The sequence below is a fragment of the Miniopterus schreibersii genome (genome assembly GCF_964146895.1).
Source record: "Miniopterus schreibersii genome assembly, chromosome: 18".
NCBI lineage: Eukaryota > Metazoa > Chordata > Mammalia > Chiroptera > Miniopteridae > Miniopterus > Miniopterus schreibersii.
In genome coordinates this window covers 34,295,443-34,319,274 of record NC_138121.1, presented here as the reverse complement: position 1 = coordinate 34,319,274, position 23,832 = coordinate 34,295,443, and the positions used below count along the sequence as shown (strand labels likewise).

General features: G+C 37.8%; 1 protein-coding gene across 1 annotated transcript in view; it reads right to left on the bottom strand.

Moving 5' to 3' along the window:
• Nucleotides 1-23,832, bottom strand: part of RPGRIP1L (RPGRIP1 like) — an 86,671-nt gene that overhangs the window by 44,923 nt on the left and 17,916 nt on the right. Inside the window, exons 7-14 of the mRNA XM_081118963.1 lie at nucleotides 19,644-19,749; nucleotides 18,196-18,342; nucleotides 16,568-16,641; nucleotides 10,077-10,216; nucleotides 4,986-5,092; nucleotides 4,706-4,756; nucleotides 3,563-3,742; nucleotides 2,903-3,020 (exon numbers count right to left, since the gene is read on the bottom strand). Coding sequence (XP_080975089.1) covers nucleotides 2,903-3,020; nucleotides 3,563-3,742; nucleotides 4,706-4,756; nucleotides 4,986-5,092; nucleotides 10,077-10,216; nucleotides 16,568-16,641; nucleotides 18,196-18,342; nucleotides 19,644-19,749 — 923 coding nt within the window. The remainder of the gene's footprint in view (nucleotides 1-2,902; nucleotides 3,021-3,562; nucleotides 3,743-4,705; nucleotides 4,757-4,985; nucleotides 5,093-10,076; nucleotides 10,217-16,567; nucleotides 16,642-18,195; nucleotides 18,343-19,643; nucleotides 19,750-23,832) is intronic.

Genomic DNA, 23,832 nt, shown 5'->3' with positions numbered 1-23,832 from the left:
GCTACTCCTCCTGTCTCTCTTCTCGTCTATAGGGTTTCCTTTTCTTCTTTCTTTTTAAAATATATCTTTATTGATTTCAGAGAGAGGAAAGGAGAGGGACAGAGAGAGAAAGAAACATCAATGATGAGAGAGTCATTGATTGGCTGCCTCGGCACACCCGACTGGGGATCGAGCCCACAACCTAGGCATGTGCCCTGACAGGGAATCGAACCCCGATCTCCTGGACCCTAGGTTGATGCTCAACTGCTGAGCCATGCCAGCCGGGCTGAGGGTTTCCTTTCTGTTGGCTTGCTGGGGTTCTGTTTTTGCCCTCCTCCCAGACTGTCTTCCCATGGGTAGTAAGCTCATTCCCTTTTATGATTTCCGCTATTATCAATACGCTGAGTATCAATATGCTCAGGTTTCTATTTTTTAATTCAGATTTCTTTTCTGAAGTCCAGACCCAGGCATCTAACGGCTTGCTGAGCCCTCCTTTGCAGACATCCCTGCGGCACATCAAACTCACTATATCAGAAACAGAATGTACCCTATTGTCTTGCAGTTATTTCTGATTTTGCACTCAAGCAATGGTGTTGTCATTCACCAAGTTACCTCAGGTAGGTACCAGAGTCGTTCCAGTTTCCCCTCCCCACACCTGTGGGGCCACAGGCAGCACTGTTTCCTAAGTCCCCATCAAATATGCCTGTCCTTGTTATCGCCACTGACACTGCCTTACTCACACGTGTAATCTAGTGCTTGTTACCCAGGTAGTTAGGAACTGCTTCTTTCCTTTCTATCTGACTTCCCAATACCTAAAGCACAGTCTCCACCATGCAGATCTGGGTGCGCTACCCCTACTTTAAAACGCCCTCAGGGGTTCTCCTGGTCAGTAAGGCCCCCACTCTTCGGGATGGTAAACAGGGCCTTCGTGATTCCTGCTCCCGGGTTCCCATGCGGAGGCTCCACACGCAGTTTCCCAGATGGACGGCGGCGCTCCCCACTCACGCCCTTTCAGCTGCCTCATCTCTGGCCCGCGCCTGCCACTGCTTTCACTTAGCGGTGAGCTCGGCATCTTTAACACTCCCAACCTAGTGTGCGGAGTCCTCCCTGAATCCCCGGGTATAAACAAACAGGCAGTCGTCCTTTCCTCAGCTGTGCTCAGTTCCTTTTGCACTTTCCCAGGTCTACAGTCTTCACAGAAACCCGCCCATTCGCTTGTGAGATCTTGTGAGCTCCTTGAGGGTGGGCCCGGGCTGCGCGCCTGCTCCTGTTCTCACCACCTAGCGCCTTGCTTAGGCTGCCTTAGGAGCTTGGGCATGTTTATGGACTGAATCAATGAACTGAGGGAACAGATAAAATACATGGTAAAGATTTAGTGAGATGAGAAAGGGATGAAATACCGAGCTCAGTGACCTCCCTGCTATTAAGGAAAACTCCAGTAAGCAAACTTACTGAGTACTGCTTGAAATAAACGGTACACACTGCTCTGTGATTTCTGGAAACCCCGTTCAGCAGGATTAAGATATTTATTGAGCCCTTCCACTTAGAGCAGTGGTTTGCAAAGTGTGGTCTGGGAACCCCTTAGGGTACCTGAAACTGTTTTGAAAGTTTGTGAGATCAGAACTATTTAAAAAATAATACAAAGATGTTATTTGCTTTTTTCATTCTTATTCTTTCATGAGTATAAAATGAAGTTTTCCAGAACCTACATGGTATGTGACATCATAACAGATTCAATACAGAAGCAGATATAAAAACTGTTTTTATATGATATAACAGCTTTTTTCTATTAAGCCAAACACTAAAGAGATTTGCAAAAATGTTAAACAATTTAAAAAATTAAAAAAAGATTTAAAACACTGTCACTCTTTTCACTACTTTGTAGTATAGAAAATATTGCTTTATAAAAATAACTGCTGTAATTTATGCTAACATGTAATGGATTTATTATTTTAACATGACAACTATTTTTAAATTTCTCACTTTTAATTTTTAATATGATAAGCATTATAAGTGTAGCCCATTAAATAGAAGGCCTTTGGGATCCTCAGTAATTTTTAAGTGTAAGCTCACTGCTGGCATAGATCATTGAATTAAGCATTGTAAAGCAAGGGACATGAAAGAGAGATAAAGTACTTCTGATTAGACAACCTATCCTGGAGTCACAGACACTATGCAAAGCTCCGACAGTGAAGAAAGCAAATGATATAATCTCTAAACACAGTTTCTGAGTGCGCGAGAGTGACAGTAGTAAGTGCCGAGGCGGTATTTTTCTCAAAGTACAGTCTTGCATCTGTATCCGAAATGCTTGGAGTTATTTCTAAATATACAGAATCATGGGTCCCAGGTGCATGGGGAGGGCCCAGGGAGCCGCAACTGAAACAAGTCCCCTCTGTGGTTCTCATACTTGCTCAAGTCTGAAAAACAGTGCAAGGGCATGTCCAGTAGAGGGATGGCGAGGAGGAATGGGGGCCAGTCCTGGCCGGGCCTGCACTGAGATTCTGAAGCAGGAAAGGGTGTATCTTGCAGTCAGGGGAGAAAGGGGGTTCACCATGCACAAAGGCATGGTGATGGGGCTGAGCAAGAAGCAGCTGACAAAGAGCAAGCAGGTGTGTCTGGCTGAGAGGCGCAGCTTCCTCCAAAGAGAAATTAGAGATGAGGTGGTAAGTTTAGTCTGAGACACTGCAGGGAGTACTTTGAAATCTTGCCTGAAAGCAACACTGAACTCAAAAAGCAGTAGGGAATGACTACAAATTCCTGAGTAGAAAAGAAGCAGAGAAAAACAGCCTTTCTGGTGAATTACTATTATAGTTATAAACTGGAAAAAAAGAAGGGCAAAAAGCAATGGTGAGCGTAGGTTTGGATGACATTTTCAACTATTATAAACCCATCATGTGCAGACAATGAATTGCGCACGTTGTACCTTCCAGTTTCTGGATGCGTGCAGCCCTGACGTCCAGGAGATGAACATACTGTTCCACTCGGAGTTCATAGTCTTGCTGCAAATTCTCCATCTTCTGGGTCACTGCCTCAACTTCCATCTCAAAAATGAGACATAACGAGTTTTAACATTTATGATTAGTTCCATTTTCATTTTTTTAAAGCAAGTATCACTCAAGCATTTTCTAGATCCTGGAGATGCCAGGAGCTGTAAACCAGTTTCTTGACCTCACATAGCTTACAGCTTAGAAAATCACGTTTAGGATTGTTCAAAAAATCAGAAGTGAAATCAAAGAAGTCTAGATCCCTTTTTGTGGAGGTGACTTTCTCGTTTGTTGTGGTTGCGTATGACATGGCTGTGTGGGACTTCAGAACCACTACAACCCACTTGGAGAATGTGCTAACACTAGTCAAGGTGAGTTCATCGCCACCATTTGCTCTCTAAAATCAGGGATGTAAAAATTTTTATTTGTTTTGAAACTACTATTTATTCTAAGGATTTAGTTATAAGGCAAGCTTCCAGGCATGTGATAACACATGACCACAGATTATAACAAGACACTGCATGATACGGTTTAGGAAAGTAGATCATTCGTGGAACATTAGAGGAAACTTACTCTCCCAAGTCCGTGTGTTGCATTACCTGATAGTCTTTATTAATCTTATGCTGCATAATTAGCATGTTCCTTGTCTTCTCAAGTTCTTGCACTGTTTCTGCATGAGTGGCCTGCAGCTCTCTCATGGCGCGTTCTAGATCTTTACTACTTTTATTGTCTACTTTCTCTAAAAATGAAAGATCTCCATTTCTCTGTGATTTTTGAGCCTAAAACAAAAACATGTTTATTATTATTATTATTATTATTATTATTATTTTTAATCTACACCTGAGGATATTTTTTTCCATTTCTTTTTAAAGAGAGTGGAAGGGAGACAGAGAGAGAGCATGAAACATCAATGTGAGAGAGACACATTGATTGGCTGCCTTGAGCACGCGTCCCAAACATGGCTGGGGATGGAGCCTGCAACCGAGGTACATGCCCTTGGCCAGAGTTGAACCCGGGATCTTTCAGCCTGCAGGCCAATGCTCTAACCACTGAGCCAAAAGAGCTAGGGCAACATGTTTTATTATTGAAACAAGAGTTTCTAAAATTAATCATGTTATTTAATATAGATATAGCAAGGAAAAATCATTAATTGAAAACAGACATATTTCCATTTTCCACCAGGAATAAAGTAGTCCTGGTATAGAAAATGTATTTGGACAGACATTTGGAACAATTATAGAGAATTCAAAAAACACTTTATTACTTCATGACATGAAAAAGAAATCATGTACATTTATTTCTATTTCTTCATTTGATTAAAATCTACACTGTGATGATCTCAAAGGAAAGAAATGCATTTTCTCATGTCTTCCTGTAAACAACAGAATATCCTAGAACTGGAAAATATCTTCTGGTAACACTTATGATTCATTATTTTACTTAAAATAATAGTGTGTACCAAGGTCTCTTAGGAGAGAAAATTGTTGATTAGTTTTATAGTAAGGCGTGTAAAAGTAAAATGTTTGTTATGGTTGGACAAAGTGCTTTAAACAAGAGTTTAAAGATCTATTTTAATGTGATTTTGATGTCATTATGAAATATGTATATGCTGTAACTAAATGTCACTTGACCACTTTCCTGAATAATTCATTCTACAAGTATGAGGGTTACAGATAAGGGTCTTTATTATGCTGAAACGGTTATAATAGACATGAAATTCATGATGGCGTTCAGAAAGTTACCTTTATAAGCAGGAGAGCTTCGCTCAGCTCATCAGCATTAATATCACTCTCCTGCAAAAGACAGAAGCAAGAGCTCACAGTGAGATATTAATGGAAAGTACCAGGTATTCCAACTGTGCAGATTATCCTCATGGAATGAACATGAGCGGCCTGAGCCCAGGAATTAGTAAATGAATAATATATTTGTGTTCTTTTTCTTTCCTGTATAGTGCTTTTTCTAACACATAAACTATTTCGATAAAAACCTGGCGTTTTCTTCCGAAAGGAGAAATCAGTTCACCTGGCTGTAAAACTTGGTGCGGTGCTGAAGTTCCTCAAGCTGTTGCTTTTGTTCCAGAGAGCGCAACTGGAGTTCTCTGTTTTCTTGAACGAGTTTCTCATTCTGGTCTTAAAAAGAAAAGTGACACCATGAGAAAGGGATGAGAAAGGTGCGAGATGCGGGGGGAGAAGGCCTTGCCCACCGCCCCGGCGCAGCTCTGGCCGAGGCAGCCGCGCCGGCCCCTGCGAGGCGCAGGCCCCCGCGAGGCGCAGGGCCCGGCGGCGCTCATGTGCCGGCCATATGATTCGCTGCTCATCAAAAGCTCAAGGCGGACGCTCGCAGCATTTATGTAAGGAAATTGTGGCCTCTGGGACTTCAAAGGAGCGTTCTATCTAAAATACCTAAGAAATATGTTTCTAAATCTATGATTTTTACTTACTTAGTAAGGGTCCTGAAAGGCATGCAAAAAAATTTTTATTTTATTTTTAGTTTTTTGAGGTCCTTAAATTTTCTTTCCCCTATTTAACATAAAGTTTTTTAAGTTAAAAAGATAATTTATCTGGTAATAACTAAAGCTACAATTTTAATTAACTTGGCAAATATGTTGACTTTTTAAGAAAAGGAAACAAAAATGTACAACTCTTAACATACCCTGTAAGAGAGGAGAAATGGGTTCTCAATAATAATTTGTGTCTATGAGCTCATGCTGTTAATTAGAAGGACATGGACTCAGAGCTATTGTTAGGGAACAGAGGTCAGTAATGCTCCCCAGGGCACTTGTTCACCGTGACCCCACAAGCAGGGGTTTAGGGCAGAGCTACCGAAGACAGTAAATCCATAGAGAGACTAATTTTTCACTCCCTGCATTAAATGTGCTTTAAACTTAAAAAAAAAAAAAAAAGGCATAATTGCTAACAAGTTTATTCTTTCGTCTCATGTTCTTATGTGTGCCCCTCAACAGAGTTTATCGTGGGGGTCAAGCACCCTCCTTTGTCTCCCTGTGGGCTAATCCTACCCCACATCATCCAGTGTCTTCACTAATTTCATCCTACTCTCAGAGATTTATGTTTATCATAAGTCCTCAATTCACGTTGTACAGTTTTTGTTTCCTTTTCTTAAAAAAAAAAGTAAGTCGACACATTTGCCAATAATTCTTTACATAAGTACATTTGCACACTGACTGCATTTTATACAAAAATATGTTTCTGACATTTATAATGCTTTCTGTTTCCAAGCTAGAAATACTACATGTAAGTAAAAATTGTAAAATACATAGTTAAGAAGAAATGGAATAAATTTGGATATTTTTAATGTCACATAATTCCTGGCAAACTAAAAAGTAAAATAAAACCAAACACAAACAAATCTGTGACTCTAGGGTATGCAGAAACCTTTTACTATTAAATATATAAAAAATTTTCTTACTGATAAAAGGAGTTATCCTGGAGTGTAAATTGCTAATATTTAGTGAACAAAATGAAAAAAAATTTAAATGTGGACAATACCTGGAAAATTCGAAGGTAAAGGTAAAATATTTGTCTTTAAACTAAAAATTAGGGTTAATAATAAATATGAATTCTCATGAGATAAACTTGCTTTTGGTCTAGAGAGTAGAATAAGAACGTGGAAAGCTTTATTTTATGTTGATTAGCTTAAAAGAACACCTAGGCAGAATGATTAGGTAACAAAAGGAAGGTAAATATAGTCAGAAGGATGTAAAAGCAAAGGTCCTGAGGCTGACTTAACTTCCCTCTGTGGCCAGCAAACTTCAGGGATTCTGAGGGGACCCGGAGTGTGGAGGACAGGGCTGCTCCATGCTCATTTGGAGGAGTATTTCTGTGCTCTAGTTTCTCTATTTCAGTTTTTCTGAGCGGGGCCCTAAGAATGAGATGCTAATAAATATAAATAAACTTTTTCCAATATTTCTTCTGTTGCTGATTTTTGTTTCAACGACTATGTCCCCATAGGTTCACTGATATTTTTTAAACTATGGCATTATTAGTAAGAAAACAGCTTAGTGGGAGAGGATATTTTGAATACCAGTAACTTCCTCTCTGTTGAATTTTATGTAGGATTATTCACTATATTTTCCCTTCCTTAAACTGTTTACTGGGAGACAATATAGCTTAAAGAGGAAATAGACTTGCTGAATTACAACATGAAAAATCAAAGCACGCTGTGCAAGATGAAAAATAACCTCCGTTACCTTATGATTTGACAAAAAGCAGGTTAAACTAAACAGCATTTTATTCAAATGATAACATTTCACTCTTAAAATTATGTCCTTCGAGCACACCATTAATAAGCAGGGTGCAGAGAACAATTCCACTAAACAATTTTCAGAACTCCTTTGTGCTAATATCTTCAGCTGTGATCAATATAACCATATGCATTATGCTGAATTATGCATTTCAGCTAAAGATAGAAAGGAACTTTCAAAAGCAGGCCCTTAAACACATGCAGTTAATTTAAGCATTAGCCAAATGCAAACTGCATTTACATATCCTTCCACCACATATTCACACAATCTGAAACTAATTTGTACCTTGAATAAAGAGGTGAGTATTCTCTAAAAATAATCTGCCAGTTAGATGAATGACTACAAGAAGCCAGGGAAACATCTTCTGGCGAAGAACTTGATACATGAAAAGGTAAATGTGTGAAGGGGCTTCAAAGCAAAAGTAAACAATTTCAAAATCTGTTACACAAAAGGGAACTTCCTACACATTAAAAGATTTCCTTAACTAGGCAATCTCAATTTTTTTGTTTAGTGTTTCCCTGGAAAAAATGATTAAAGGCTGTAATATTTTTCTTATTATCTATCGTAACATTTTCACATTAAAAAAACACACTTAAATGATTAGACCTACAAATGTCAGGCATTCAAGTAAAAATAACTTAAATAAAAGTTGCATTAAAAATATTTAGTTTCAGTACTGTACTTTTTCTTTAGAAAATAAATGAATAAATGTACAAAGGTTTGTTTAGAAAAAATTTTCTGATACTTAAAAAACTGGAGGGATTTAAAAATTCATTAATAGAAGATTGTTAACCATCCTCACTGAAAAACTATGACAACCATTATAAATGATAATGAAGTGAATTTATATTTATACTCAAGAAATGATTTCACAATATGGTAAATAAAAAAGCATGTTATAAAACTATATACATCTAGAAAACTCTGGTAGGACATACATAGAAATATTCATAGAGATGATCTTCAGAACTGTGAAACTGTGATTCAAAAGAACTTTTTTGTTTACTGGACGTTTTTACGGTGTACATGAGTTATTTTTATTATTTAAAAAATCCAAAAGAGACATAAAAACCAGTAAAAGAAGATGAGAAATGGACTAGTTGAAATAAAATAACTTAGCAATTGTAGCTTTAATAATTTATAAGAGCCCTCAGAATTGATTCAACAACAATAAACAGGTTTTTGAAAAAAAGGCCACCAAGATTCTATCCCCTTACGGAGAGTTTCTTTCCAGAGATCAACTCAGATGTCTAGAGTTTTGGAGTTCTTAATATCTAGGGAAGTACAGAAAGTACAGAAATAAGGAAACTTTATTTCATTCCTCTTTCCTTTAAGAATGAGAAATTTATGCTTATGGAAAAGAGAGAGGGAATAGAGAGGACTTCCACTTCCTTCAGTGAGCAAGAATTTCTTGAGCAACTCCTAAACAACGCACTGTTAGGTACTCGATTCTGCACAGTAAAATCAGGAACTGTATCTTTGACATCAAAACTTTAAATATCCCCCTGGTCAGATCATGTCACCAGTTTATTCTACTCACAATCTTCCAGAGAAACATTTATAAATAATCTTTCATCAAATTTAATCACTTGGGAAGTAGAAGTGTTTCTCTGAAATTAAGACTACATCAATCATAAAATGTGTTCTGCTTCAACCTTCTTAAAAATGTTAAAAAAAGTCAGACCATAATTTTTAAATGCTATGATCTGTAAAACGCATTCCAATTTCAGAAATGTTAAAATGGGAAAAAAATCTTTCCTATAGTGGATAAAATATGGCATTGTGATTTAAATCAATATATAGAGTACTGACTAGATAATTTTTTTTTTCTTTTTTACTGAGTCCGCATTAAACTTTTAAACATTCGCATACAACAAAATTGCAAATGTTCCAAAGAGCAACCTTATTATCACATCACTTGATTTACCTAGTGGATGAGCAACAGATACTACATTTGAAGCAAAGAATCCAATTCCCCTGTTGTGCATTTTGTGTAATGTGTGTGTGTAGAATATAGTAAATCAGACATCTAGTGTTAATTATAATTATTTTACTTCTATGAGACAAGAAGGGTGAGATCTGAGACTCATAAGATGTATCTTATTAATGATTATAACTTAGCAGGAACATTTTTTTTGCATCATCAGTCCTTGTTTTTTCTTTACGCTATAAAAAACAACCTAAAGCAGACAAATACACACATGACCTCCCTCCGGGACTCCTGTTCTTTGCCCCCTTCTCCCCACACACCAACTTGAACTTTTGCGGCAGGGTCACCTTGACAAGGCTTCCTGGTATGCAAGCTCCCCGTCATAAGGGAAGAACCAGAGATCTCATGATGGGAGAAGTCTTCCCTGTTGGACCTACGAAAAGCAGCAAGCTCCTGCCACTCCGTCACCTGCCCCTGTCCCGTTCCTGTCCCCAGCGCACTTGCTGCCGCTGCACGCACTACATCCTGGTGCAGTGACTGTTTCTCCCTCGAACAAGGCCTGTGTTTTAGTCACTGCTGTATCCCCAGCCGGGAGGACAGTGCCTAGCAAATGCTGCTGCTCTATAAACACCTGTTGACTGCTGAAGGCAGGCTCAAAATTTAGCAATATGAAACGTTAAAGAGAACCTGAGTAAGAATGCCTCTGAGGAGCGATGGCTCCTTCGGCTGCAGGCTGAGTGAAAGAAAAGCTCTGAGCCACCGATCCACTCATGCGAGCGGACAGCTGCTGACACCGGCTGCGCCTCCCTCCCAGCAAGGTGCCTGGCAAAGCCCGGGCACCACAGTGCGCCCGACTGGTCAATGAGTACCACAGTCAAACACAGGTCCGAAACGAGCAAGTCGGCAGTCGTTTCATATGTACCTCTTTCAGTTTTTAATCTGTCAAGGATTTCAGTTTTGTCTGTTAAATCAGATTTTAGGGCCGTCTCGAGTTGAGCGATCTGTACTCTCAGCTGCTGTTCCTTTAACTTCCATTGCTCTTCATGGGCAGCACTGAAGGCACTGCAAAACACAGGGACATGCAAGGAGAGCTTGGAAATCAGCTTCAACAGAAAATAATAAAGAGAAAAGCTTTTAGTGGCGCAGAGACCACTGTCATCATGTCTTAGGAATTAAGTAAACATATGCTGGTCTGCTGCTGTTGAGACCAAGGCGCCTTTCTCAGGCTGCGGTTAGAGAACATGAAAGAGTTTGTGGGATGAGCAAAGGAACTGGCCTTAATTTAGAGCTCTAAAGTCAGAAAAGTTGGCAGTGTGCAGTTTTTGTGGGACTAGTGCAGGAATTCAGATACTGTGCATGCTCCAGAGGAATCCGCAATTCCAAACCTCAGCCATCGACATCGGACAGGACTACTCTCTCCCACGTACAAACCCTCTTACTACAGGGAAAGGGGACTGATCTTTAATTCCAGAATCTGAGACTTTCAAAGAGTCTGTGATTATAACATAGTCATAAAGTACTGGCCACAAAGTGATAGCATATTGAACAACAAGGCAGCAATTCTGATGTTAAGAAGAAAAAGAAAAAGAAAAAAAATAGTGAGAAGGCAGTTTTTGTCCTAAAAAAACTAAAAGCAATAGGCTTAAGAACAAGTTTTACTTGTAACACATTTGGGATGAAAGCTCTGATAAGAAGTGACATAGGTAGAATTATTGTCTCTCAATAAAAGTGTAGCAGTTTAAACTATTGTTAAAATCTACAAATGACCAAGATTGGAAGAACTAGTTGACAAATAACTAAATGGTCTACAGAGGTATACACTACACATCTGTTTAGGCCAGTGGTTCCCAAATGCTGGCCTCACATAAACACCGATGCTAGACCAGCTCCAAGAAGAACACTTAGAGAGATTTAAAAATGAAGATCCCAGGGCCCAGGAATCCTATTTTTACAAAGTTCCCAGGTGATGGCCAGGTTTGGAAAAACTGATCTTGATCTGTATGTATTTCAGCAGAAAACTATTATCTGTGAAGTTTGATATGACTGAATAATTATCAGCAGCTTTGACCTTTCTACTTATTTGAAACCCAGTAGATGAAACAAAAATTTATAAAATCTGGTTTTGTACTGATGATGAAGTAACTGAAAAAGAAAGTTGTTATTGAAAATTGCCCTTAATGTTGCTCCCAGCTAGTCTTGAGGTTTTTATACCAAAGGAGATACTTTTCTGGGAGGCATAGTTTTCAAAGGGAAAACTGTGCATTCATTTTACATTTTGAATGTTTTTATTGCATTTAAAATAACAGGACCTTAAAAATGAATGGAATTCTAGTTTTTCTAAATAGGACATCTGTTTCATCTGTCAATGTTCTCTGTTTACATATGGAACCTTAAAAAATGCATGGATCCAATATATCAATATTTTAAATTAACTTTTCAAAAGGTACAATTACCTAGACTTAAATGAAATCCAAATACAATATGTACTTTAAAAACTAAAGTAAAGAATATTCCTTTGCATTTTCATTTTTAAATAAAGAACAAATGTAATTTCTGTGTCTGGTCAAATTATACATCCCAAGTGCATACATATATATGCATGCCTGTGCGTTTGAGTGTGTGTGTGTGTGTCTCATATTATTAAAAACATGTACTACCCGGAAAAAAATTAGCATGATGAAATAGGCACAACTATACATTATATCAGACGCCAAAAATTAGAAACAGTAGTGTTCCAATAGCATTAGTACCAGCAAAAAGATCACCAGCAGTTAATCTGGCAGAAACATCAGAAGCTGTATGTGTTTAAATTAAGAACAATTTAGCAGCCTGGTTTTTCCAAACCCACAAAATACTAGTGTAAATCAGCATAAGTCAATCTGAATTTAGTCCACTGCTATCTTCCCTCTAAATTTAGGCTCACATTCCACTGGAGTTTCATGAGGATGCCTTTTGAATTCACTGTACTCTTCTATGCTTGGAGCCATCTGTGCAACTATAAATGGTGAACCACATCTGGCTCCATTTTCTCTGCAAAGGCTGTGTACATGATTAAATCTGCATATGAGCACAGCCCCTGAGAGCCTTTTATTCATGAAAATGTCTTTGTACATTGCCTACAGTGACAACTGAGGGGGATCATAGTTGGCCTTGGTGCACATTTCATTGTTCCATTGTGTTGCAGGAGTGATAAAGTGTCAATCTGCAGTGGAATGGCCACTGGTGCTTGTGGGTTAGCACACTGGAAACATCCCCCCCACCCCGATCAACAACAGGATAAGATCGAAATAAGAGGTGAAGAATTCATCTCTGCCCTAGGGTCTTTGTTTTTACAGGAGAAATGCCACTTATTCTAATGTTCAAGGGCATCCTAAGGAGACAGGGAAGTATAAGCTCTAAATCATCCCTAAAGAAATCCATAGGTACTTTAGTTAGGGCCTAATGGAAATTAAATACATATTTACATCAGGATATTTCACTTATTGAAGGGGAAAGGATGGCCCAGACATGCTCAGCTCGATTTCCGGGAAGCACAAAGTGCTCATATTTGATCACATGAGCTTTGTGATTCCTGGAAGGTTGCAGGGGACAGGTGCTCACTTCACAGAAATGCAGCAGAGAGCCTATGGGTGGTCAGCATTGCTCCTTAAAGTTTGGGTATTAGGTGACTATCACACTGTAAAAACTTGATTCACCCAATTCATAAGATGGTTAATGTCATCTTAAAAAATCAGACCAAATCTTTTTTAAAAAAATAGGCATTAGATTAGTCTCTCGGGGAGTTAATACCTTCAAATCACCTTTAACAGGTTCTGTGGATCCAACCTCAGTGGATTGAATCTGCGCTGGGTGGTAGCGGGCGAAGGGCTTCCAAGGGGAATGACACCTGCTTTCCATTCTCCAGGTTATTAATATACATGGTGGAGAAGGGCGCTGCATTCATTAATTACATCGTCCCAAAACTACACCAACCTCAGAAATGGGTACAGCTTTACTATTCCACAGTACAGAGCTTCTCGCTAACCAAAAAAAAGATGTAATTGCAAAAAATTTATTCTGAATTTTTAAATTGATATTTCTTAAAGCAATGCTTACTTTTTGGCATTGTATCAGAAATGTTTTAACATAGTAAAAAAAGGCTCATACCCAATACTAACATGAGGGATTTACCTTACCAGATGATTCTCTAATACGTCATATGTCAAGTGATAAACACATTCAAAGTTTCATTTGAAAAAGAAGATGAGAATGCAATCTGCAAATCACATTTTCTCTTGGAAACGGACCAGTTTCGGACAACAAACAAATGCTTTCCGTTTAAAACATGCTATCACTATGACTAACCAAACTGAGCGTGTGTGTAGCTGTTGATGAGCGCTAGCTGCTGGCAGCGATGAGTAACAGTGCCACAAAACACAAGAGCTGTAAAGAATCTTAGGAATGATGCTGATAAGTGCAGTTTGTGGAGTTTTTGTTGAGTTTTGTAGGTTCTCCAACTTCTGAAAACATATATTTGAAAAAACTGTATTAGAGAATTTTATAGTTCTATTTACTATTATGTGTATGCTTGCTGGGCTTTGCGCTTAAGTGACATGATTTTCCTTTTTGACACAAAATGTTATGACACTCATTACACACATTTACTCCCATATGCCTGACACAAAATTCAAGTGTAAGCAGCATAATGAAGTCTGTTTAACATAAGAAAAAAAAATGTAACTCAAGCATAAGACATAAAAGAAAAAAACATTCAAAGTTATATTTACACTCTTAGATCATCTTCTGATATGAAAAGATAAAGTTTCATGGTGATAAAGTAAATATGAGAAAAACATGTCTTTCTCAAAATTCCATTTATGCTTTATTCCCAGCTAAGCTCTTTCATCCTAAAGAAGTATGTTCAGTAAATCCCCTAACTGGGAGGAAGTAGAAAACGTATAAGTGATGGCCAAATGGCACTTATCTTCTTGTATTAAGACCATGTTAAATTATTTGAAATTATAAGATGTTGAAGATAAAATCAATAAAAATTTCTGAACACATGACAGTTCTGTGATTCCATGAATGTTTCCCTTTCTAATATACAGTTTTTCAATCCAATTAAAATCAGAGAGATAGTGAAGCACGGGGAAAAAAATAAAGTTTTAGAATAAAAAGAATTGGGTTTTAGTTCTGTACCAGAGTCTCAGCAATGCCTTGTGACTCTGTACGAGTCTCATTTTCTTTGTGTCTCAATTTCCTTATTTATGAAATATGAGGACAACACTTTCTCCACCATATAGCACGGTGGTTGTGTGATCTGTATACTGAAATTGAATTTTTCAAACACCCAAGTTTTAAATACTTAGGTATAAAACAATATAAGCCTATGTATTGTTTTGTAGAGATGGAAATATAAAACAAGCAGTATAATAAATGCTTCAGGTAAAATTAATTGGGGCTGAAGAGAGGGACCTGAACAAAGAGCTAGGGCCAAATGATCTGGAAAGGGGTTGAAGGCAAATCCTACATAAAGATTTTTGGCCAGTCTATCCTTGCTGGAGAGCCCCAGATATTATTTTGACTGAAGTCTGAACCTGGTATTTGTAACGCTCGATATAATGAGCCACTGTGCAAAGACAATCAGCACTCGCAGGTAAACAACATAGATGATATGTACCACTGGAAAGATGCCTAACCATAATTTAGATGCATGTTATCTTCCTTTTTTTTTTTGGTCAATCCTCACTGGAGGATATTTTTTCCATTGATTTTTAGAGAGTAGAAGTGAGGGGGGAGGGGAAGTGAGAGAGAGAAACATCCATGTGACGGCTGCCTCCTGTACGCTCCCCAAGAAAGGCTGGGGATCAAACCTGAAACCCAGGTATGCGCCCTTGACTGGGAAATTGAACCTGCAACCCTTCAGTCTGTGGGCTGATGCTCTAACCACTGTGAACACTGGCCAGGGTGATATCTTTTTTTTTTTTGAAATAAAAGAACATTTATCTGGAAAATCCCAGAGGTAGAAGTAACTTGTAGAAGAAATGGGCTCAGGAAACAAGTTACAGAGGCAAAGGAAGGGCCCTTGGGGCTTAGAAGTGAGGAAGGTCAAGGTGATGCACTTAGCATGCTCCCTGGAGGGAGAGCTGGGCAATGGTCCTCTTCCTAAGGGATTCACTGATTGACTGACTGATCGATTGTTAATCCTCACCTGAGGATATTTTTTCCATTGATTTTTAGAGAGAGTGAAAGGGAGGGAGGGAGGGAGACAGAGAGAGAGAAACATCAATACATCGAGGTGAGAGAGATACACCGATTAGCTGCCTCCCGCATGTGCCTGGGCCAGGGCCGGGATCGAACCTGCAAGTCAGGTACGTGCCCCTCACCAGAAATCAAACCCGAGACCCTTCCGTGCTTGGGATGACACTCTAACCACTGAGCTCTCTTTTCAAAGTAAAAATGAATAAAAACCTATCACTACACTCTTTAGGTATGATTTAATTTAAAAATATAAATTTAGTTTACAAAACATAAAACATAGTTAAAAAGTTAGATATGTCTGTAGATTAGACAACTATTTTGTGATGTTTCAAAATATGATCAATAGAAGCAACTGTTGATATCAGCTCTAACATATATATCTCAATATATATAAAATTTACTTTCATGTAAATATGTATTTTCATTTATCAGTATTATATACTAAATACATACATACACACACATATATCTGTATCATGTAACTAAACTTAGCTCTGGAGTAGAAATCTATTTCTAACATTAGAGGAAGTGATTAACTTTTTAAATACCTTAATTATGAAGCAGATAAAATACAAAATTGAAACAGTCCTTTAAAATTCATCTTGAGATAAAGATGCTTGTGTTTCTCTTTACACGGCACAGAGACAACTATACGTGAACACCTTTGCCTCCACCAAAAGAATCCCTCTCAGGTCATAGGCTGGGGAGCCCACTGGAAGAAACAGGGCTTAGAGAGACCTTCAGAGGTTCAAAGGCAAGCTGGATTACATCATTGCTTTAAGAACAGGGGCAAGTTACTTAATTCTGTTTTATCTTCATTGTCTGCAAAATGGGCATTTACAATGCTTACATTTCCAGGCTGTTGTGAGCAATTTACAATAATGAATATAGAGTATTTAGCACAGGTCCTAGTAGCTCATAGTCTGTGTTCAATAAACGACAGCAGTTGTCACTGGTAACAAAGTGGTAGTTTTCTTAGTTACAGATTATCACTCAGGATAAAGAATTTATTAACAATGCCCCCCAAAGCTTATTTTCTTTTATAACGTATATACATTTCTTGCAATCATGGTAGCTAATTCTTTAATAAATATTAGATGTTCTGACACCCAATGCTTTGGTATAAAAGATCTCAGACAAGAGAAGGAGAGAACACATGGAACCCTGATTTACCTGTTATACAGTTTATCATAGTTTTCCTTTAAAAGTTCCCGTTCCTTTTCTAAGTCATTAATTCTATCTTGCAGCTAAAATGAAAAAAAAAATTACACATTAGGTGATTCTCACATAAAACCACAGGGGGTAAAAACACACAAGAGGAGGCTAACATGGTTCAGTCTTGATTTCTGAACTGCAGCTGCTAACTAGTCTACTTATATTGCCTGTATTTAATTTAGCACTAATTTCCCCCTAGTTGTTAAGTAAACATGAAATTAATATCTCTGTTTTAATTTAGTAGAAACATAGGCACTACTTGATGGCAACCTGTGCCACAACTCAATAAAGAATGTGTTAAAAGCTTGCTGTTAAGTCTGAGGAAACAAATTATTTTTTTTCTTCCCTCCCCAATGAATTCCATCATTATATTAATTTTGTATTAATTTCCAATTGGCCTATAAAATAGTAAAAGGATTAACTTTTCTTTTGGTTCATGGGTCAAGGAAATGTGCCCATCACTATTTACTCTGGAGACACACTTTCTCATGTCACCTGGAGTTTACAAAAAGCGAGCAGCACATCATTTAAATATGTGAATGAAAAAATAAAATTGCATACCTTTTTTTTTTAATCCCAGTGAATATTTTTAGAAATTAACTTGGGGTAATAATTTTATCTTTATGACTAAAATGTACCTTTCTGTATTTATTTCTAGTACTTACATTTAATATTTATTTAGCAGTATATTTTGTAGTTACCACCTCTTCCCATGGATCAGAGAACTCTTAAAATTAATTTCCCTTCTCAAAATCCTCTTTTTTTTGTTGTTTTTTTTTTGGTTAGTCCTTACCCAAGGATATTTTTTCCATCGATTTTTTTTAGAGAGAATAGAAGAGAGGGGGAGAGACAGAGGGAGAAACATTGGTGGGAGAAGGACGCATCGGTTGGTTGCCTCCAGCACATGCTCTGACTTGTGCCAGGGATCGAACCTGAGACCCTTAGGTCCGTGGGCCAACACTCAATCCACTGAGCCAAACTGGCCAGGACTCAAAATCCTCTTTTGATGCTGGCATGAGACACAGTCAAAGATTCTCCCAAGGTCAGAACAAAATGTAGGCATCTTATTTCACTTCCATTCTCTTCAAGAACAAGCTTAAGAGACTACAAAGGCTGTGCATGCTAGTAGACAGGAGTAGCAACAATAATAGGAAGATGAGTTTTCAAACAACTTCTCGGAAAAAAAATAATTTCACAAAACTGCTGACATTGCAAAATATAACATCCTTCTCAGAAACAAATATATTCCTATAACTTTGTTTTGGTATTGCAAATGACTAATAAACTGCTAAAAGTGAGAAAGTTGAGCTTCATAGGTAATCTGTTTCAAAATGTTTTCTTTTTCCACAAAGATCCTTAATTCTCATGTAAACAGTGGCTCTCAGTATATTTGCAAATACGTTTTGGCACAGATTTGACATGTACACAACACGCTGAATACAGTTTGCTGTGCTTTTGGTGCCATGTAGGTAGTTTAGATTTTAAATAAATGTAGTATGGAAATGTCTCTATTTACTTTTTCAAAACCGTTAGTTACAGAGAAGCTTTAATGCTGAGGCTGCTGAGCACTCTGGAGGCTCACTTACCTCTTCGATTCTTCTCTGGGAAAATGCCATGGAATGCAACTGCTTCTCAAGGCTGCAGCACTTCAAACGCTGCTCTTTAAGCTGCTCATTCAGCTCATCACCATTTGCCATCAAGGCATCGTGGCTGATCCTGAGAGTTTTTTGCTTCTAAAAACCAAAAGGAAAATCTTTTCAAAATTATTTTTGGATTCTGATTTGAATAAATGATTACAATTCTATAAATAATGTGCTCCTGAAGTTCATGTTATACTTCAAAGCAAGTATAGTATCCCCTCTTGTCCTTGGGGACATGTTCTAAGACCTCCAGTGGGTGCCTGAAACCACGCATAGTGCCAAACCCTAGACATATTATGTTTTTCCCGTGGATATGTACCTATTTTAATTTAAAAATTAGGCACAGTAAAATACTATCAACAATAACTAATAAAAGAGAACAATTATAAGAATAAACTGTAATGAAAGTTAAGTGAATCTGGTCTGTCTCTTTCTCTCCGATAACCAGCATGGCTCCTAAGTGACTAATAGGCAGGTGACATCAGAGTGTAGGTCTGCTGGACAAAAGGATGATCCATGTCGCAGGCAGCACAGAGCACGACGGCCCAATATTTCATCGTACTCCTCAGAAGGGTATGTAATTCAAAACTCATGAAATGTTTATTTCTGGAGTTTTCCATTTAATATTTTCGAATTGCAGCTCACTGTGGATAACTGAAACCCTGGAAAGCAAGGCCACAGACATGGGGGACTACTGTACTGCTTATATAAATTCTGCTCATCTGGAGTGTGTGGAGTTAATTCCAGAACCGATGTTAATTATGCAGTGCCAATAAATCCATCTGATGGCACATTCCTGCGGGGCCGCAGTCCTTGTTAAAACTATTATGGGGATGAAGAGTCCCAAGTACTATCAACCTGAATAGTTAAGATTTAGAATAAATACACTGATAATTGACATGACGGGTACTCAAATATTTTCTGATCATGGTAGTGACAAAACAAAGCAAAACAGCACATCAAAGAAAAACTTAATAAAACCTGACTGTTGGCCTATTCATAATTTTGGTCAATCCTGAATATTTCATAAATGCTTAGAACTGAAGATACATGAAAACACCTCTAAACCTTCAGTGCTATGTGCTATAAATGCCGATAAAAGGAGAGAAAAAGTTTTCTCAGTATGAGATGATTTATGGTAAGTGCACTTATTATTTTAAGATGACACAGATATTTATAAAAAGTTCAACCAGTTGGTCATTCCTTTAGGTATTAAGTTATAAATAACAAGTAATATATAAAGTGAAATTATATACAACTGGGAATAAAAATAGTAACATTTAAAAGTTACTTTTTAGTATTATGACCATTCTACTTAAAAATATACACCTTGAACACTACTTTTGGACTTTTGTATGTATGTATCACTATAATAAAATAAATGACCACAGTACCTCTTGAAGCTGGATGAATTTTCCTTCCATTACTGAAAGAGCATCACTTTTCTCCGCTAGTTGCTTATGAAGCTTAATCATTTCTACATTGTCCCGAATGTTTGACCTTCAACGATGTGTTTAAGAAAAAGAGACAGAGTAAAAAATTCAAGGCAAAAGAAATCTGTGATGCAATCACCATTTTCATGAAATATTACCTAGAAAAAATGTATACACTTGCAGATCAGTCACCAGGGTTTTGAGTTTATTATACACTTAGGATACATTTATTATTTAAAACCAACCAGTAATCATTTTGGAACTTTATAAATTTATAGACTCTCAGAGTTTTAAGAGAGCCCCAAATGTGATGACTTGTGTCACCTACACAGTGACTGATGATATGGATCTAAAGTCATCTGACAGTGTCTTGAAAGATGGTGCAAAAGGACAGCAGTCTTCAGCACAGAGACGGTTCCACTCCAGACTTCAGACTTATCAACCACTCTTCCCTAAATGAGAAATGTGCAGTACAGCCACTCATCTTCCCACCACTCCTTCGAAACAAATGGTGTCATAAGATTACCGTTTATTGGAGTTTCCTTCTGGAGTTTGAACTTTTCAAAATATTTCCAAAAAAAGTGACTTAGCGTTTTATACTAATAATGCCCAAAGCTGGCATTTAAATAGGTTGCAGATGTGCCTTTAGCTGTAAGAGATCATTTAACATCCACAGGGTATATAGAAACTCTATATGCTGCAACACCAGTTTGTATTTTTCCTACAGAGATTAAAGCAAATGTAGAATTTAACAGGAAGATCTCATTAAAGGTTAATCATCGATCTAAATGAATACGTTTTCAAAAGGCATTTCTTTTCCTGACAGAGAAAGGTTCCTTAATTTAATACATTTTACATTCAAAAGTATCTTAAAAATTCTGAAGCTGGGGTTTAGCCTTCATCTTTTATGGAAAATAAACATAAAAATTTTCAATTCAGAAAGCTTTTTCAGTATTTAAAGTAAGTAATTTTGCTTCCAAAACTTATCTAGTGTACACATATTGGAAAAATTGTCACAATGCCCTACTGGAACCAGAAAATGGACTACAAAGCTCACACATCTGTAAACCAGCTGAGGACTTGAAATACTTAATTTTCCTCTTTGATATTTGAAAATTCATTGGATTTTGGCATTGGACAGTTAGTTGTCCTCACACAGAAGATAAACAAGTTCAAGAGCCTGGATCTTGCCCAGGGTACAGTCTTAACACAATGTTAAATAATTATGTGTCCAAAACATGTTATCGAGTAATTCTGAGCCCACATTTGACAGTGCCCTCACTATTATTGCCCTCGGGTATTATCTTTACTCACTAAAGGTAATGTTATTATCTTTACTAAAAAATTATAACATGGAGAAAAAAATAGATCTTATAGGTCTAAAAAATACTCATATTTTTTTCATATTTAGAAATAAAAATATGATTTACCTGTTTTCCCCAAATTGCTTGGTTTGACCCCTTGACTGTGGGTGACATTTACTGGTACGGAAGGACAGATGCTATTCAAACAGTTTGGGATATTCTCGTATATTTTCAGTTGTCTTATTTTTGAGGATGTTAATAATTTCAAGAAGATATGCGGGGTGGGGAGAAAGTAGGTTGATAGTTGTTCGTATGTAAAAAAATGCAATAATAGTTATATAAGAATAAACTGTTTCGTGTACTCACAACTGTAGATCTACTTTTGCCACACCCTGTATATGTCAAACATATTTAAATAATAACTATTACTTAATGATATTAACAAAGAATTAAGCCCCAGTAGCCCATTAAGCCACACAGGGTCATAGAAATCACAGGTAAATTGTAGATTTTCTTTGTATGGCAAAGGCCAGTAACTATCTCCGAAACTTTCCGTGGTTTAATTGGTGGATGTTTTCTTGAATATTTTCCTAAACTCCTTGGAGTTCAGACTTTTCAAAGTATTGCCAAGAAAAGTGACTTAGTATTTTCTACTAATAATGCCCAATAAGTGGGCACAAATTACAACATAAGAAGTATTTAGAAATGAGCAATAATAATGTGGTACTTTAAATAAAAAGTCAGCTTGCTAGAAAGGACACCTAATCTAGCACCTGCAAGTCTTTAATGATTTTTAAGAGTCAGTTTAAGGGCTGTTGACATAACAGTCATTGTTGTAACTGGATGTTTTGAGTGATAACAACGAGAAGGACGACTCCCTGTCTAGCTGACAGTGCTGAGTCAATGACATAAAGTACATACAAAATAAAATCAACAATGTGCCCGGCTGGCGTGGCTCAGCGGTTGAGCATCGACCTGGGATCAGGGAGATCTCCGTTCAGTTTCCCGTCAGGGCACATGCCGGGCTGCAGGCTCCATTGCCAGCAGGGGGCGTGCAGGAGGCAGCTGATCAATGACTCTCATCACTGATGTTTCTCTCTCTCACTCTCCCTCTCCCTCTGCCTCTCCCTTCCTCTCTCTGAAACCAATAAAAACATATTTAAAATCAACAGTGTGATGAATGTGATCTGGCCTTCGGGAGGGTGTACAGCGAAAGATCATTTCAAACCTGATAATCAACTCAATGTTTTTACATAGATGAAATATGGTAAAAGAATAAGAGTGGAAGTGAGAGAGAAAAGACGCAAGGCCAGGTCACAAAAAGCTGACGAGGAATGTGAGAAGGATGCTGCAGGTTAAGAGGGAGCCAGTCACTCACTGGTAAGCGGCCTGCCCTAGACCTCTGTGCACGGGAGGAAGGCCTCAGGCTGGCTGCCTTTGCAGAAAGGAGACAGGGCTAGTTTAATGAGCAGTGGTTTAAGTGACCGCCTGCCTGATCCATGCACTATGATGGGAACATCAAATCTTCAGGATAATGACACTCTAACAGGAAGAACAATGCATAGTAAAAACATTCAGATGAACTCTGACAGCCCTGCACCAAAATTCATACATGCTGCATTACACATGGTGAAATGATCTGCAAACAGATAGCAAGCATATCAATTAAATTCTCTGTAAAAATAAATTTCTCAGCAAAGAGTTTCAATAAAAACTATGAACAATTAAGTTGGAAAATACAGCTTCATTTCTTTTTTTTTGAGTAGACATATTATTTAAAATTATGATAAAATCTTCTAAAACTATGAAGAGTTGTTGGCCCATCTCTAGATTAAAAACAAACTGAAATAAATTAGATTTTATGTTGAAAAAAGTAACACAGCTCAACAACCTATGTGCCAAGTTTCGCTCATAATTTGAAACAGTCGAGCAATAAACTCTGAAAAGGAATCTCTAATGGAAGCCCTGAGAACACTTGACTCCAGCCCTGCTACTGGTGCCATAATAAATCCAGAAACCAAAAGCTCGGGTTCACGGGCAGAGGAGAAACTCCCTGGCTCCGTGTGATATAGAATCTACTATGAGATCTTGAGGAGGAACAATCTGCGCTTGCTGAGTTTCTTATGCTTCATCTCCCAGGCACACAACTCCCTCACCCCGACTCACAACTCCCAGGGACATTTCATTCCTTGCTGCAGTAAGGATAGTGAATGCTAATAAAGAGCCTCTTGATTTTTTGAGGTAAAAATATTATAACATAGTACTTAATGCCATTTAGAAGAGAAGGTGTTCGAGTACAGAAGCTAGGCTATGAGGTTCTGGAAAGCAGTTAAGTAAAATATGTGTGAGATAGAAGAGAGAGGCTCTTTTTGAGTAATAGTTTCAGGGTGACCAAATTTGAGGGATAAAGTTGAAAACCACCTTAGGATTAAAAAACTCAACAGTTTTTTGTGTGAACAGTGGCAGACATTCTGTAAGTGTATTGTTGAAAGAAATGTAGGTCATTCACAGCTCCTGTTAGAGATGCACAGACTACAATCCCTAGCAAGTTATCCCTCTGTAGGATTACAGAGGTTGCTGGTAAGTGAAATGGAATCAGTTTCATTAAAATAGCTGAGGAAAGTCTACTTGAAAGGTAATAATGGTTCCACTCAAAACTGCTACTTGAGTTCATAGGTGAACTTCATAAAGCTCCCTGATCTAAGACTGCACAGAGGGAAGCACTTGTCTATGTTTATTTGCCTCTGGATCATATATTTCTTACGGTGTTGGGTCAAAATATAAATCAGAATGTGGTATTTTTTTCCTCTCAACACCCACAGAGAGTGGAGGGGACAGTCATGTAG